This window comes from Scleropages formosus, chromosome 5 (genome assembly GCF_900964775.1).
Source record: "Scleropages formosus chromosome 5, fSclFor1.1, whole genome shotgun sequence".
In the NCBI taxonomy this organism is placed as follows: Eukaryota; Metazoa; Chordata; class Actinopteri; order Osteoglossiformes; family Osteoglossidae; genus Scleropages; species Scleropages formosus.
Window position 1 is genome coordinate 16,888,765 of NC_041810.1, and position 16,132 is coordinate 16,904,896.

The 16,132-nt window shown below is 47.5% G+C and overlaps 1 protein-coding gene across 2 annotated transcripts in view; it reads left to right on the forward strand.

Annotated features, from left to right (window-relative positions):
* Positions 1-16,132, forward strand: part of dgkq (diacylglycerol kinase theta) — a 32,027-nt gene that overhangs the window by 4,371 nt on the left and 11,524 nt on the right. For both annotated transcript variants that reach the window (XM_018746369.2, XM_029251699.1), the window contains 4 exons: positions 2,609-2,688; positions 13,081-13,180; positions 13,960-14,045; positions 14,779-14,904. In XM_018746369.2, coding sequence (XP_018601885.2) covers positions 2,609-2,688; positions 13,081-13,180; positions 13,960-14,045; positions 14,779-14,904 — 392 coding nt within the window. The remainder of the gene's footprint in view (positions 1-2,608; positions 2,689-13,080; positions 13,181-13,959; positions 14,046-14,778; positions 14,905-16,132) is intronic.

The window sequence follows — 16,132 nt, forward strand, 5'->3', positions numbered from 1 at the left end:
GGCTTTAAACTAGCGGTGTTATCTCGATCCCTGTGGGTTAGAGGTTCATTCGCAGTGCAGATGATCCATGGTGGAAAGGGGAAATTCTACCGAATCATCACTTCCCACAGAACGATGAACCTCGGTGTAGCAAGTGGTAGGGAACAAACTAAGTTTGCTTGAGACTTTCATGTCTGCAGCTATGTCTCCTTCTCCCAATGTAATGCATCAATTGTACTTTTGCTGAGGTGGTGATGCTTTGGACAAAAGCGTCTGCTAAATGAATAAATGTAAATGTAAAACATCTTCCGTTCTATGATGTTTCGTTCTCTTTTCAACAAGCTAATGAATTGTTGCTGGGCAGACTACCCAGGGCCACTCCCTAACCGATGTCTCTGAACACTCTCGCTCCTCGGAGTCGTGAAACGATGAAGGCTCGATAAATAGGTTTTTTTTTTTTCCACTGAGCTGAACCTCACTGAGTTTAGGTGGTCCTAGATCTTTAAATGGAAATGGGTGGGGTGTCAGAAGCACTGTCAAAACTAAAGTGCTTTTATGTGGGTGACATTTGGATGTAGTGGACATGAGGGTCTGGCAATTGTGTGACTGCCTGTTGGACTCGGGTGATGAAGTGAATGTTGAATTGTACGAGAACAACCGAGTGACTACGCAACGTGTGAGAACTTGAGGTGTAGGGGAAAACAATGGAACAAACACTGAGTCTTCTAAAGAGTGCTTTCCTGTGAGGATCAGGAGATGAACGAACTGGCGGGGGGGGTGGGTGCAGCATCGTAGGTTCCAAAGACACGGCACCGCAAGCGTTGACCGCCGTGCCCGGTGTTGCTAGGCAGACTAAGACCGGAGACGCTGTTGTGTAATTTGCTGCAGTGGAGTCGTGATTGACTCCTGCCGTTGGCATGGCAACGGCTCATTCACGCAGTGGAGGGAACTGGATGCCAGAGCTTTGGGTGGAAGAAGAGGAACTTGGGCCATTTTGAAGAAGAGACACAATCTTGAGGCCTCTTGCATGGTTACATGGGTTTAACGAGTGAAATTTCATAATCACTTTGTCACGGATAGGTGAGGCCTGCTGAGTCGTGGTGAATTATAGCCTTTAATCATTCCTCCACTGTCTGTGCGTGTTTAGTTCTGCAGTGTGAGCTTTCTGTTAAACATAATTATCTCATGCAGTTAGCATTTTAAATAACTAAGCATGTTCATCTTCTGCAGTGTCCGAACACGTTTGCATATATGGATTGCGCATTCTCTGCATGCTGCATTTCCATTGGAGCTTTCAGAACAAAGTAAAATAAGAATATGTCAGGAATATATATGTCTCATCAAAATGTGTATTTCAGACAGCAGTGTAGATGTGCAATTTTGATGTGGACAGTGCAGAGCAGAAGGGGTTTTTGGGGTGGGGGAGCGGTGGCAGTGGAAAAAAACCCTCCCATCTGCCCTGAGGCCGGCGGCACCAGTGCAAGCGCCCACTTCCTGCTGACACGAAACCACAGGAAGCTCCAGCCAGCCGACGAGCAGGAAGGGGAGTGCTGGGGGGGGGGGTCTTACGAGAACGTGCAGGCTTGCAGAGTAAGCCCCCCCCTGCTGACATAGCCACGTGGACGATTCCGGGTATGCATGTGCCATTTCTGCTCAGTTTCCATCTTTCGCGCCCCTGTTGAGCTCGCTCCAGGAGGGAACCGTAACAGTTACGTCCCACCATAATCCATCCTCTTTGCAGAAATGAGATTTTCTTAGATATCAGTTGCTCAAAAATCCAGACAAAAATGATTTGCCCTGAAGGCCTCGATGATGGCAGAAGTGAGAAATCACCTGACTGGTTAACCCATGTTGCCTGACCAGACAGTAAAAAGGATCCCCAGTCCCAGCTATACAGTTTGTGCTGGTTAAATGAAAGCAAATTGATCACATCTCTTCTGACAATATGTTCATTGACTGATCTTGCGCTCGGAGGTCTTGCAAATGTTACACGTTCCCCATCGCTACTTCCTAAAGTTCCCATGATGTCATTTTCCCAACAGGCCTTGGCCAAAAGAAGCAACGTGAATGGCTGTTCCAAACATATATCCTCCATCCACTATCAGCAACTGCTAGTCCAACGCAGGTTTGCAGTAGTCTAGAGCCTATCCCAGAGGTATGGGGTGCGACATAGTGAATAGCCCGGTTGGGACTCCAGCCCGTCCCAGTGCAAACCATGCATCTACTTTGGTTCAACTTTGAGCCACGGAATCAGCCCAAGTAACGGGTGCGTGCGTGTGTGTGACCGTGGTACAACTGGCTGCCACCCCGCCTTGTTAGTGGCGGATGTGATAATCTGTCTCGGTAAAGCAGCTGTCAGGCCTTCTCCAGCGTTCCGATTCCTGTACGTGCTGTTTCCTGTGATAAGGCCTGCGGCGTCCAACAGTGCAATGAGCAGAGTAAAGGACAGCCATTGTTTAGTTGACTCCAAAATTGGTTGTCCCCTCATGGGTTGTGGGGTCTTTGTTGTCTGAACGTAGTCTCATGTTTAAGAAGAATTTGTGTTCTTGAACTTGTAGTACCTTGTGAAGTTCATTTTGGATTGTGTCCACTCCAAATTTGACTAATCTATCTCTCCCCTCCCCCGCAGTGTGTAACTTCATGTCCCATGAGAAATGCCTGAAGCACGTCAAGTCGGTGTGCTCATGTATGGGTCCGTCTCTGGTGCGGGTGAGTGCGACGCTCGACACTCCGCACCCTGCTTTCTCACTTACTTCAACACGCAAAGTGTCAAGCAACATGCAGGGTATTTATTCATTTAGCTGACACTTTTCTCCAAGGTGACTTACAACATTAAGGTACTTACTATTATTTACCATTTATACAGCAGGAATAATTTTACTGGAGTAATTCGGGGTAAGCGTCCCGCTCAGAGGTGGGAATCGAACCTGTGACATTTGGGTTCAAAGGCAGTTTCTCTAACCACTACCCTATCAGCCGCCCCAATGTGTAAAATGCATGATCTTAACATCCATTGCCTTGTTTGTATTTACCTTGTGTTGTGACATTGGTATTTATATAACATGATGCTGAAAGTTTGAATAGTTTGTCTCTGATAGAATCGCGAGAAGGGTGGCACAGAGCGAGTCGAGAGCTTTTTCTTCCACAGAAATTTCAGAGTGCAGTGGCTTCCCGTTTTATTGCAGACCTGTTTTCAAAATTAAAAACTGGAGCATAGAGAACAAAACATTCAGCACCCCTTTGTCCAAGATGGAAATCGCAAATAAAGGGATGTAACATGCTATATACACAGTTCTGCTGGAAAGTGTATGAACCCTACAGGGATGGTCATTATTCTTGTATAGAATATTGAAATAAACATATTAAATCTTGAAATAAACTTATAAAAGGAATAAATGATTATGATTTACACACCGGATTCTACTTACCTACTTGGTGTAACCAGTGCAACTGGGGCTTCGCTTAGTTTTACAGCTGCACAATTTGCACGTTTCTACTACGCACACGATTTCCTCTAACGCAGCATATCGAATTGGTCAGTTTATACCTGTTGTGTCACATGAGAAGCACTGATTTTCATTAAAAAACCATTTTGTGGTAAAACTAAGGGGCACAAGGGTTCACACACTTTCAAAGAGCACTGTACAGTGTATATACAGTATGTAGGCACACACACATTGGCTGAGGCCGCTTATCCCAAGCAGGGTCGCAGCGAGCTGGAGCCTAACCCGGCAACACAGGGCGCAAGGCTGGGGGAGGGGACACACCCAGGATGGGACCCCAGTCCGTCGCAAGGCACCCCAAGCAGGACTCGAACCCCCGATCCGCCAGGGAGCAGGACCCAGTCAAGTCCACTGTGCCCCCCTCCCCGCAGTGTGCATATAATATACATATTTACTGACAACAATGCAGAATTAAGCTTTACCGTGCAACCATAATCTGATTTCCGGTGGAAGCAGATGAGTTCCTGGAACTGTTACTAGAAGTGCAGTGAAATGCTCTATGTTGGTGTGTTTGTGTCCAAACACCTTGTCAAGCGATTGAAATGTGTGTAGCTACTGTGCAAATCCAAGGCAGGTAGGGCTCTCTGACACTCCTAAACCTGCCTTTTGTGCTCAGGTGGCCTAGCAGGCCAGGTCCTCAGTGCTAGAAGGTGCCCTATTCAAGGCTCCCCATCCCTTCGGGCCGGCGACCTTCATTCTAGCTGATGGCAAGATGCATTTTGCCGGCGTGACATGAAGGCGTCCTCCGCTGGTCTTGTGACTCAAACTTTTGAAAAATTAATCCCAAAGTCAACATTCTTCCTAGACGGAGATGTTAAGTGCAGATTTCAGTAGGGAGACGCCCAAGTGAAAGATGTCAGACAGGATTATAAGGCAGAAAATAGTATTGGCTCCTTCCGTGAGGACAAACTCCTTCAAGTTTCACGTGGATCTGTTTGCGGGACCCGTTTCGCTCCTGATGCCACACATCTGTTTGAGTGCGGCCGTGCGGTCTGAATATTCAAATTTCAGTTTAGTCTGAAGAGTGTGAGAGAACGCAGCAGCGCAGGAAGCGACCAATGAGGAAGCGAGTGACTCTTGCTCATGGTGGTTCTACGCAGATCAAGGTGAAGATGTGCAGAGATCCGTGTAAGTAGGAGTAGGACGTTGGTTTGAACAACCTTTGCACTGTAAACTCACTTGTCTACCCTAGTGCCCTTTGCGTACAGGATAGGCTCTGGATCACTGTGACCCTGCCTGGGACAAGCAGCCGATGAAAGAAATGGTTGGGGGGAGGGGATGGGAAGGGAACTACGGTTATGCAAATGCAGTGTGGTAATAATTACATCATGCATTCCATGCTTTGTATCTCACACTTTACTGTGTATTTAAAAGAATATGGTGAAGGATTGAGGTAATTATACAGCAAATTTGGTTCTAGGGTAACTTTGAGGACTAATTATCAGCCAGATCTAATTGTGGGGCCTTTAATTATTATACTGTTTTTAACAAGATGTTGGCAGATGGCCCTTGGAGCGTTGCAGGGGGCATTCCTTGGGCCACATCCTAGTTTTTAGATTTGAAATAGAGTGTTACTGGTGAAAAGGAATCTGTGTGACCTCCTGCAGGAGCTTCACGGTCGTTGATTAATAAGAAATCGGAACTCCGACAGGACAGCGTACGCGGCGTTTGCGCAGGGCAAAGCGTTTTCTTTTGCGTTTCCCTCAAAGAACTCGCTTTTATGATCCGAAGCTGAAATTGTTAGATGATTTAAAACATTAAGAAAAAGTTTCAAAAGGGAACAGCGAAGGGGTTTCTCATTTTAGACATCTGCTCTTTATTCCTTTCGGGGGGAAACGGGTGTGGCTTTTCATTCATTTCAAGTCATCTTTCCGACGATCACGATAACATCACCTTCCTTCAGCTGTGTAGTCAGGTGAGAAGAATTTCTGACGCTGAATTCTCACGGGTTCAGGCCACATTCGGGTTTCTCGAGTGTTTTAGAGCTGTGCTGAAACGACCGTATTAAAGTTTTAACACTGTTTGGCTTATGTAATATTTCTTGTCTTCAATAATTGCTGCATTTATGGCTTTTCAGCTTAAAAGAGGCTTGTGCTGTAATGTGGTCCCTGTACTGGTCCAGAATTTAAGGTAAAGATAGTAGGGGCATAAAAGGTTTATTGGGTGTGTGTCAAATGTTATACAGCTCATAACTGAGAGGGGTGCTCAACGGCGTATACACTGAACATTGAGGTAACACTGGGCTATTACCAGTGACAGGGTGGCAGGTGGTGCCTAGGGTAGAGATGTCACCTTGAAGTCTGAAGGTCATGGGTTTTAATCCCAGGTCCTGCTGTCGTACCCCAGATCAAGGCACTTACCCTGAATTCGTGCAGCAAAAATGATCCAGCCGTGTAAATAATTCCGAGAAGCTTAATGTAGGAACCTAACGTTGTGAGATGCTTTGGAGAAAAGTGTCGGACGTCTAAATGATGGTTTTGCCAGGAATCGTGAGGTCTGTATATTACGTAAGAAGTAATATGTAAACTGCAGTTTTGCAGTGGCAATATCACAGGTCATAGCCTTACAAAATGTGGAAAGCAGCCATCGCTGCGCTGGCCTGTGCTTCATCTGTTAGGAGATGTGAGGTTGTGCTGAGGTCCCGGCGCCTTGTTCTTCTCCCTGCGAGTGTTTCTGTCTTCCACTTATTCACGCTTCTTTTCCATGGGCGCACAGAACAAGCAGACACCTCGCCTCGGCCCGGGAGATGGAGATGTAATTCTGGCAAGGCTCTGCGGACGTGGGGGGGGGGGGGGGGGTCGGTGAGCTGTCGATTCGCGGCGGGCTCTCGGAGCTGCCGGGCAGCCGCTCGGGACCTGTCAGCTGGCGCGGATAAGTATTGAGCACTCTCCATTGTGAGGCTAATTCGGATCTGTCGACGATACATCCTTCAGGCGAATCTCCCGGGACGGAGGGATGTTTTCTGAGCGTCGGGCTGGCTCATTCTCCCTCTGCTGAGGGGGGTGCGTTTCGACCGTTGGACCGTTCGCTCCCGGGTTTTTATGGGGAGTAGATCAATAAATAAGTCAACGAACGGCAAAAAAAGTGCAGTACCACTACCGACGCACGGGGTTTTGAGAAGGAACAGGGTTCGAGCCCTTGGAGCTTCCCGTTCCCTCTCCCTTAGTTTGAGATGGATCCGTCTGCTTGCGATGCTTTGTTTAGCCTCCCGGTTTAGCTTGCACGAATGGTTTAATTTTTTACAACTAACTCATGCTATGTCGTAATGCGTCACCCCACTCCAAAAAAGCACAAGCCCTGAGCTTCTACAAATCGTCCGTGGACGCGGACGCTTGTGACGTCTTGTGGAAATGTCGGTTGTGGTTGATGACCTTTTGTCAGAGACTGCGGCAGCAGGTCTATTAACCTTTGGGTGATTTTCTTACAATACGCCGTAGGCTTTCGTTATGGTTCTCTGAACATTCTTTTGACATTTCTCATGGTGCAGCGTAGAAAGGGAGAGCTCTTAAGGGTGTCGTCGCTTCTGGGCCACCTTGTTTACGGAGTTCCATAAGGTTAATAGCAGTTTTTCTTTTCTTTGACGTCGCAAGCTGAGGTTTGGATCTCGGACCGCCTGGTACCATCGCGGGCCTTCGAGTGCTTTGTTCAAGGCCTCGTCTTTAGCTCTCGTCCCGACAGCCGAGCCCATCTCCCTACCGCTGCCCTTCGGAACACGGGGAGCGAGCAATGGATGCCGCTTACCTCAAGGACCAGGCAGCGCGAATGAGCGGGGAAGGAAATTGGGTCTCTTCCTGTGGGACGTCTCCGGCCGGCTGTAGGAAGTCTCCTGGGAGGGCGGGTGCCGTAGAGGAAGTGTCCCCTCTCTGGACAGGAAGTGGTTGCGCGGCGCAGGGGGAGGCCCGGAGTGCCGCTCAAGGTTGACCCGTGCGCTGAGTGAAGAGAGACTCCCGTCTCCCACAGATACAGCTGCCGTGGAAACCGTGGAAATGAAGACCCCCCCGTTCTGAAAGACGCCACGGAAATATTTTTCTGTACCGGCTCAACATTGTGCGTGTGTTTTAAGGCAGGAAAATTAGATTGTTTTAGCTAAAGACAGCGAGGAATATATGGGTGGCGTTTAAATGTATTCATTTCACGGACACTTTTCTGCAAAGCCAGGTACCACAATTATTATGTAGTATTCACCTGGCTGCTTTATCCCAGGCTACTTAGAATGCTGGACACGCAGCACCGAACTCCCTAAAATCGTTTACTCAACTCTACAGCAGCACTGGGTAACGCGCACACGCACACACACACGCACTGCTGACAGCCTGGTTGCCGATTGAACTGAAACACATCTTTGGAGGAAACTCACGTGAACGCAGGGAGAATCGGCAAACTTCGTACGCTCGCAGCGTGGGCTTCGAACCCATACCCGACTGCACGATCCGGGCCTCGTGAGGCACCGGTGCTACCTGCTGCGTCACCTTGCCAGTGGAATGGGTTTTGGGCTGAAGTGGGGTGTGTGTCCTCCTGCTTCTGCTCAGGTCCAGTTAGCAATAGTTTTGGTTTCCCTTGGCAGCCAATGGCGTGTGTTCACATTACATCAAAGCTACTGGAACTCACTGTACTGTGGTAAGGAGAGTAACCCTTTTTCTTACAAACCGCCAGCTCGGCACCCACGTCACAGGTACCTCAAGCTGTTATTTTCCATTTGTTCCCGGGTCATTATCTACCTGCTAAAAATAACTTTGTGGCAGAACTTGTGGCTGTTCTGGGTTTTTTTTATGTAGGCAAGTGTGTGTATGTAGAACGTTTTAATGAGTCTGATTTCATCATGTGTTTTCAATAAGAGAACAGGGCTTGTTGTATAGTGGGATTTTTTTTTTTACTGTAAAGACCCGAGTAGGCCTGACGGATGTGCCGAGAGGAGGAATTTCCATAGATTCGTCAATGTTACTCTAGCTACACTACTCTTGACATACTAACACGGACGCGCAGAGTTTATTGCTCGGCTGCTCAAAGGATGTTTTAGTGTAACACTCCCTGGTAGGTCTTGCACAACAGTAGGATATGACTTGGCAATGAACCTGCTTATCACTGTGTAGTTTTGCAAGTGAATGACTGTGCTCCCCCTGTTTGCACAATTATTATGGAACAACCATCATTAATAAGTATCTATTGCTTTTTTTTTTTTTTTACACCTTGGGGGTGCGGTGTTGCAGTGGGTCGGACCGGGTCCTGCTCTCCGGTGGGGCTGGGGTTCGAGTCTTGCTTGGGGTGCCTTGCGATGGACTGGCGTCCCGTCCTGGGTGTGTCCCCTCCCCCTCCAGCCTTATGCCCTTTGTTGCCGGGTTAGGCTCCGGCTTCCCGAGACCCCATATGGGACAACTGGCTCAGACTGTGTGTGTGTGTGTGTGTGTGTGTGTGTGTGTGTGTGTGTGTGTGTGTGTGTGTGTGCTTTTTTTACAGTCACCATTTCCGCACTTTTAGGCCAAGTCAAGCCAGCATGGTGGACTGTGCTGTTTCTCTAAATAGTATGAATATTTTTTTGAAAACACTAATATGGAAATATTACATTAATATTATTAAAATATATATTATTGTTAAAAATATATTAGTATGATATTAATAGCAGGTGTGTGTGTGTGTGTGTGTGTGTGTGTGTGTGTGTGTGTGTGTGACTGGGAAGGAAGATGAGGCCCTGCTGTTGTAACCCTGAGCTGCGTTCGTACCCTAAGCTGAAACCCCAGAGGTGTTTGTGTTTGAGCCCGTCTCCGCCACCCCCCCCACCCACACCCCCTGCTGTAGTGTTGGAATCTCTATTGTCTGTGGTGTCTTCTGGGAATCAGATGCAGGACATGGGAGGGTGTCTATTTTAAGACCTGCCCCGGTGGTCCTTCCCCAGTCCCTGCTTCTCCAGACACTCCTCGGGGAGGAAGGAAACCATTGACATCTCACTCCAGCTTCCCCTGATTCAGCCCCCCCCGAGGTAGGAACCGGCGCCAAGGCCGGGAAAGGCCCACGAAAGCAGCTTGGCGTTTCGGGCCGAGGGTTGTCCTCGTGGTGCGAGAGCAAGTCGTAGAGTGGGCAGGGGTGACCGACGTGGGGACGGATTGCTCTTTACGGGCATACCGTTTTGTTTTAAATTTCTTTAGTCACGGCACATTGGTGACACTGCTTCTAAGTGATGAGTCAAAACATAATGTGTTATGGGGGCCAGAAATGCGCAAAGCTAAAAATAAAACCTCCCATGACCATGTTTTGTGGGGTAGTGTTGTTGTGTGTTTTTTTTTTTTTTTTTTTTTTTTTTTTAATGTCAGGGATTTATTTGGCAAGGATTTAGTGTGCAACCTGGGGATTTTTTTCCATTTTTAAATTTTAGCTTTATCATGATCCCCCCCCCCCCCCCCCCAAATTATAATGAGACTTTGCAGCAGGCGGAATGGGTTTCCTTGACCGCACGCTTACTTGATGAAGTGAAGTGTTCCAGGACGATGTTTTGCAGTCGTTTCTCTCAGCCGTGACACGTCGCACAGGTCACAAGTCACTTCTGAAAAGCGACGTGCTTGGAAACGTATTTTTGGATACTTATGACTTCGGCCACATCGATATTATTAACAACCAGTTTTTATCTAACACCTCTCTCCAAGTAACTTATCATGCTGTGTTTGTACACCGCACATTTATGTAGCAGGGTCATTTTTACAGTGTTAGTTCAGAATGAGTACCTTGATCAAGGCCGTTACAGCAGTAGGTGGGATTCAAACCCGGCTCATTGAATTGCAGCGCCGCAGCTCTAACCGTTACACCACCCGCTGCCCCATATCGTCCTTTCTCAACGTAAAAATCCCAGCGTTTGCATTTTCCTGAATATGCATCTGCAGATTTTTGCCCTTAGTTTTCAGCTCTTGCTACTGACTGCATATTAGTATGTTCCCACTCTTAATTTGCATGTTATCAATGTTCCTATTATCTTGCACCCATTTTTTTATAGATGGTGTTGTGCAGTTAAGAGCATCAGATACTGAAAGAATTTCCACTAATGGTAAAGCGTGTGTCTGCGCGCCTATGTGTGCGCGTGGGTGGCTGGATTGGTGTATCTGGTTCACAGGCTCAAGCGCCCCCCCCACTGCCCAGAACACCGACTGAGCCTCCTGCGCTGGCCGCTACAGTCTGTTTTTTGTCAAACTGCGGTTTTAATCATCTTTTCGCCCTCTGGAACATGTGATGCCGTCCAGGAAGTCACGAGCAGCAAGACCACCCCATCCCCCAACCCCACCGCCTTGATCTCATTATTCTCTGTTGCTAAGCAAAAGGAACAGTAAGAGAAGCAGGCAACTCTCAGCATAAGAACAAACTTTCTGTTGTTGAGGGTAAATGAAACGTTGGGGCCGTCGGACCCGTCTGTTGAGCTCATTCTAGTTTTCACTATTTCTTTCCTTCCTATGAATCACCGCAGTATGTAGTGGGGCAGCACACCGAGCAGTGGCTGGGGCCGTTACCTTGAAACTGATGGAGGTGGGTTCAAATACCTATTCCAGCTGTAGTACCCTTAATCAAGGTACGTACCTTGAATTACTACAGTAAAAATGACCCTGCTGTATAAATGGCTGAAACGGTGTAATTTAGTGTACAAAACTGATATTGTGAGTGGTTTTGGACAAAAAAAATAGTAGTAATAATCATCATCATCATCATCTTTAAAGCTGGACTCCATGGGCCAGTTTATGAAGAAAAGCAAATTGAGGGGGTTCAGGGTTAACCTCTCTCCATGGACAGCTTAGTTTCTTTGTTTGCAAGGGCTTCTTCTGCTCATATGACGTGCTACAGGCGTCTGTTAGCCCTTCGGTTGTTGACGCTGTATTATGTTTATTCCCCCTTCGCTCTGCCTCACCTCTGAGTAACATCACTGCTTCTTTCTGCGTTATGTACTGAGTCGCATGGCCTGGTGTTCCAGGTGACACCCGGATTGGTTGTCCCACGTCCGAGTGTAGAACGCAGATCACTCGGATTATAGGCTCCTTGACCGTTCACGTCCAGCTACCTCCCACCACCTCTCCATCCCAGGATCGGGTTGAGAAGAAACATTATATAGCTGACACTTACCGTCTTAGGATTGTACACTTTTGGGTACATTGATTTATCCTTTTATACAGCTGGGTAATTTTTACGGTATCAAATCAGGCTAAGTACCTTGATCAAGGGTGCTACAGCAAGAGGTGGGATTCAGACCTGGCTCATTGAATTGCAATGCCACAGCTCTAACCATTACGCCACCCTGCTGCCCCCTATATAGTCCTTTCTCAATGTAAAAATGTCAGCGTTTGCATTTTCCTGAAAATGCATTTGCACGTTTTTGTCTTGAGCTTTTAAGCTCTTGATACTGAATGCGTATTAGTTGCATTGTAATGCTTGAACTTTTTTCCCCCTCCCTGTACACTGAGCAAATGCAGTAAATCGTGTTATCAGTGTTCCTCTTATCTTGCACCCATTTTTATAGGTGGTGGTATGCGGTTAAGTGCATCAGATATTGAAAGAATTTCCAATTTGAACCTGGATCCTTTCAATGTAGTCGTACAAAATGCTACACGCCTCACTGCCCCATGCAGCATTGCGGTATTGTCTCTATCCGGTCTTCCGTGGCATCCCTTGTGTGTCCGTGGTTCTATCTCTCTTGTAGTACCGTGTTCTGGAAAGCTCTCGCAGTGTCTTCAGTTGGACTCCAACTCCGTGCACGCCGCTGATAGAACTCCTAACGTCATCACCCCGCCTTCGTTGGAAATGTTGTAGGGAGGGTGTCCAACGTGTGGAACGACCACAATTAGTACGGTTTTCAGTGGTTGTACTGTGGTACAGATACCACAGTGACATTGTGAAGACGCGTGCAGTCTTTTCCTTTTTTTGTTTCTGTTTGCCGCAAGCTTCGATGCAATCACTCTTCACGCTTTGTCAGAATGGAGCCCCTAGCAAAAAAGAAACTTAAAAAGAACTGACGGAATAGGAGATTATTAGTAAAAGAGACAGAGCAAGCACTTATTTTGAAAAAAGACAAAGACAATTAAAAAATAGGAGGAGGAGAAGAGAGAGGGATATGTCTGTATGTAGGGTCCTGCATCCCTAGGTCTCCAGGCTGGGGTTTCCAGTAGGTATACACACACACACACACACACACACACAGATTCCCAGAGAGATGCTCTTCTGTCAAGGTCACTGCCATCCCAGGCAGCTCTCCCACACTCTGCTCAAGAAGCAGAACTCCACCTTGGAGCCGTTTCTTGCCTGGGGAGGTGTGTAGAATGGCCTCAGCGCAACAGGGACTCGGTGTATTTACAGATTCTCCAATGAGTCATCTGCTCCAGCTCAGTGGCAGCACATGCATCCTAATTTTGGTGTGCTGTATGACTGGTGAGAGCTGAAAGTGTTTTGCAGCCTTGGCAGTGAAAGGCCAAACATTTGGCATATGGCTTTTTTTTGGGTACATCCCACCCCAACACACACACACACACACACACACACACACACACCCCTTCTGTTACATGGATAATATCGGTTTTGCGCGAAGGTCCAGAATTCCGAAAAGCTCCTAACCAAATCGACCCTTTTCTCTACCCAGGTCCCTGTGGCCCACTGCTTCGGCCCTGCCGGACCCAAGAGGAGGTTCTGCTGCGTGTGCCGCAAGTCGCTGGAGGGGGGGTCCGCCCTCCGCTGCGAAGGTGAGTGTCCTCCTGTTCCGTGAGATGTTCCATATGCATCATTACATCTATGCTGTGCTGGTTGGATTCAGTTGTATAGGAATGTAGCGTAGGGTTGTCCCTTCACCTTCTGTAGAGTAACACACACACACCTGATGGGTCAGGCCTCAGTTTTAGGGGGTCTCCCAATGCACCATACAGCACACCTCACTTGCCCACATCCTGCTGCATAGCACAGGGGAGCAGTTGCCATGGCAACAGGAGCTGATTGTTTCAGGGGGCTAAGATGGGAACGCAGCACAAGACTTTGCTGACGATTGGACAAGTGCCCTATTTTTTAATATGTCATAGAAGAGCTTCAGCTAAAGTTTGGAAAAAATTTTCTACGTTTAAATGTTTACTTATAGCTGCTGGAGGATTTACAGATTCACAAGATGCTTTGAGGGTGAATAATTGCTTTGAATTTCCAAAATTTAAATTTTTTTAAATTCTTCGCTTAAGTATTTGTGTGGGTTATCGAAGGGAATGGAATTGAACATGAGTCCGTGTTTCAACACCTGTACTCACGGCAAACAAAAAATTGCGGGTTCACTGCTTCGTGCGGGAACAGCTGATGTACCTTTCACCAAGGTCGGTATCATACTGTATAAGTGAGCCAGTGGTGAAAGTGCCAGACAAGCAGATAAACCCCTGTAATGCTTAACCTGAATGGCTCTCTCGCGTTCGCCGTTAATGAGCCACCCCTCCCTGCCGTCCTCCGCTCAAGGACACAAGCGTTGCGTCTCTCTCTCTGTTTACAGTATGCGAGTTGCATGTCCACGCCAGCTGCGCCCCCTTCAGCTGCAGCGACTGCCGCTTGTGCCACCAGGACGGCAGCCAGGACTACGTGAGTGTGAGCGACGCGTGCCTCATCAGCCACCTCTCCGATCGTTTTCCACCACATCGCATTTTTTAATAAGCAGCTCGGCTCAAAGTGCTTTGCAGGGAATCGGATTGAAACCGCCTGTACTATAGTTAATGGTACAGGTATATACCTCCCAGCTGCAGGTGTACAGTACCAGTGAAAGGTTTCAGTACACAGGGCAGTACTTGTATGGAATGAACATGAGAAAGCTGTGAATGCAAAGCAACCCACAAATGTCCATCAGTTGCTTGAGAAGAGCTGGGAAGACATGGCGCCTGGTGGTCCTGACCAGACCTTTCATCCCCAGAAAAAAGGAAGGTCTGCAGGAAGTGTACTCAAACTTTTGACTGATCCGTGTCTACTGACTCTTCGGCACCCTGTGCGGAGAGTATAGCCGTTTTGTCTTTAGGGGAAAACCTGAGGGGTAGTTAGCAGAGGGGTATTTCTGCATGATAGAGGTAACTGTCCATAATCCCTTAAAAATCACGTACGTTATATGAAGGAGAAGCGCAAAAGTTGTACTGACTAGTGAGGCAGATCATTGGTTTTGATGACTCCATGTTTATAGTCATCTTCATCGTCTCCATCATCCTTGCTTCTGTTAAGTTCTTTTGGATTAAAAAAACATCTGCTAAATGAATAAATGTAAATGCAGTTGGCAACACGGCAGCATTCGCTCTCTCGTTCAGCGCCAATTCTTTGCCTTCCGTTGAAGGAAATGCACCAGCATCACTGGCGGGAAGGGAACATGTCATCAGGGGCACGGTGCGAGGTTTGCCGACGCACCTGTGGCTCCTCGGAGGTCCTCGCTGGCATGCGCTGCGAATGGTGCGGCATCACGGTAAGTAGGTAGAAGGACTGCTTCACAGATACCGTTCACCTTTCTCTAAATAAATACCCAATTTCACTCCTAAATGTAGATTAAAAAATTTGAATTAGCTGTAAATGGTTGTAAAAGGGAAATCGGCACTGGTAAATTAGTTTGTTCATAGATCGTCAGGCAGGCGTTCATCTTTTCTCTGTGGGCTTCTCAAGGAAGTGTAACGTTTAACACGCGGGTAATGAAGGTCATTATTTTGCTGGAATGTTGCCCTGGGCAAACACTAGACAGTCATCGTAAAAACAGCATTAGTCAACCACGATCATCGCTGACAACACCTTTGGCTCGTTTGAAAATGCTTCCAGAGCGATCTAAATGGCGACGTTGAAAATTTAGTTTAAATGTTTTATACAATGCGGTGGCGCAGTGGGTTGGACCAGGTCCTGCTCTCCCCTGGGTCTGGGGTTCGAGTCCCGCTGGGGGTGCCTTGTGACGGACTGGCGTCCCGTCCTGGGTGTGTCCCCTCCCCTTCTGGCCTTATGCCCTGTGTTACCGGGTAGGCTCTGGTTCCCCGCGACCCCGTATGGGACAAGCGGTTCTGAAAATGTGTGTGTGTGTGTGTGTGTGTGTGTGTGTGTGTGTGTGTGTGTGTGTGTGTGTTTTATATACAAAATTGGTTGGTGCTGTACGGTAAGGACCAAGTTCCTCTTATTGTTGTGTGAAATTTGTGGATGTAGTGGCATGCAAGGAAGTGAAAAATCTTTTTATGTCTTTTTGTTTGGGGGCTGGGAAGCCAAGTGTTACTCACCTACAGCAGTCAGAAGCACGGTATCTCTATGTGTTTTGGAAGATTTATTTTTGTTTAATTTTTTTTTTTCCCCAGTTCAGTTTATTTTTGTAGAGCGCTTTTCTCCCCGGACTGACGCAGGGCAGTGAACGAGGTTGCTGTAAATGATCCAGTATTACAGTTTTAACTTTTGTATTGTGTAACAGATGGGGGGGGGAACCCTCCCAATATACAAAGAAAGGGCGAAAAATAAATGTCTGGACATCCAAGCACGAACGGGTGCCCACCCATCCTGGGCATTCTGCTGTGGTGACAGAGGACCTCTGTGGATATGTCTCACACAGAACAGTACAGCCCATCAGGACCGAGCTAAAATCTGTGTCCAGGCCCAAAGCTGCTAATCCCAGCGGTAATGGTATGCAGCGGACTGCAGCAGTGAAGCATACCATGACCGATGGGATC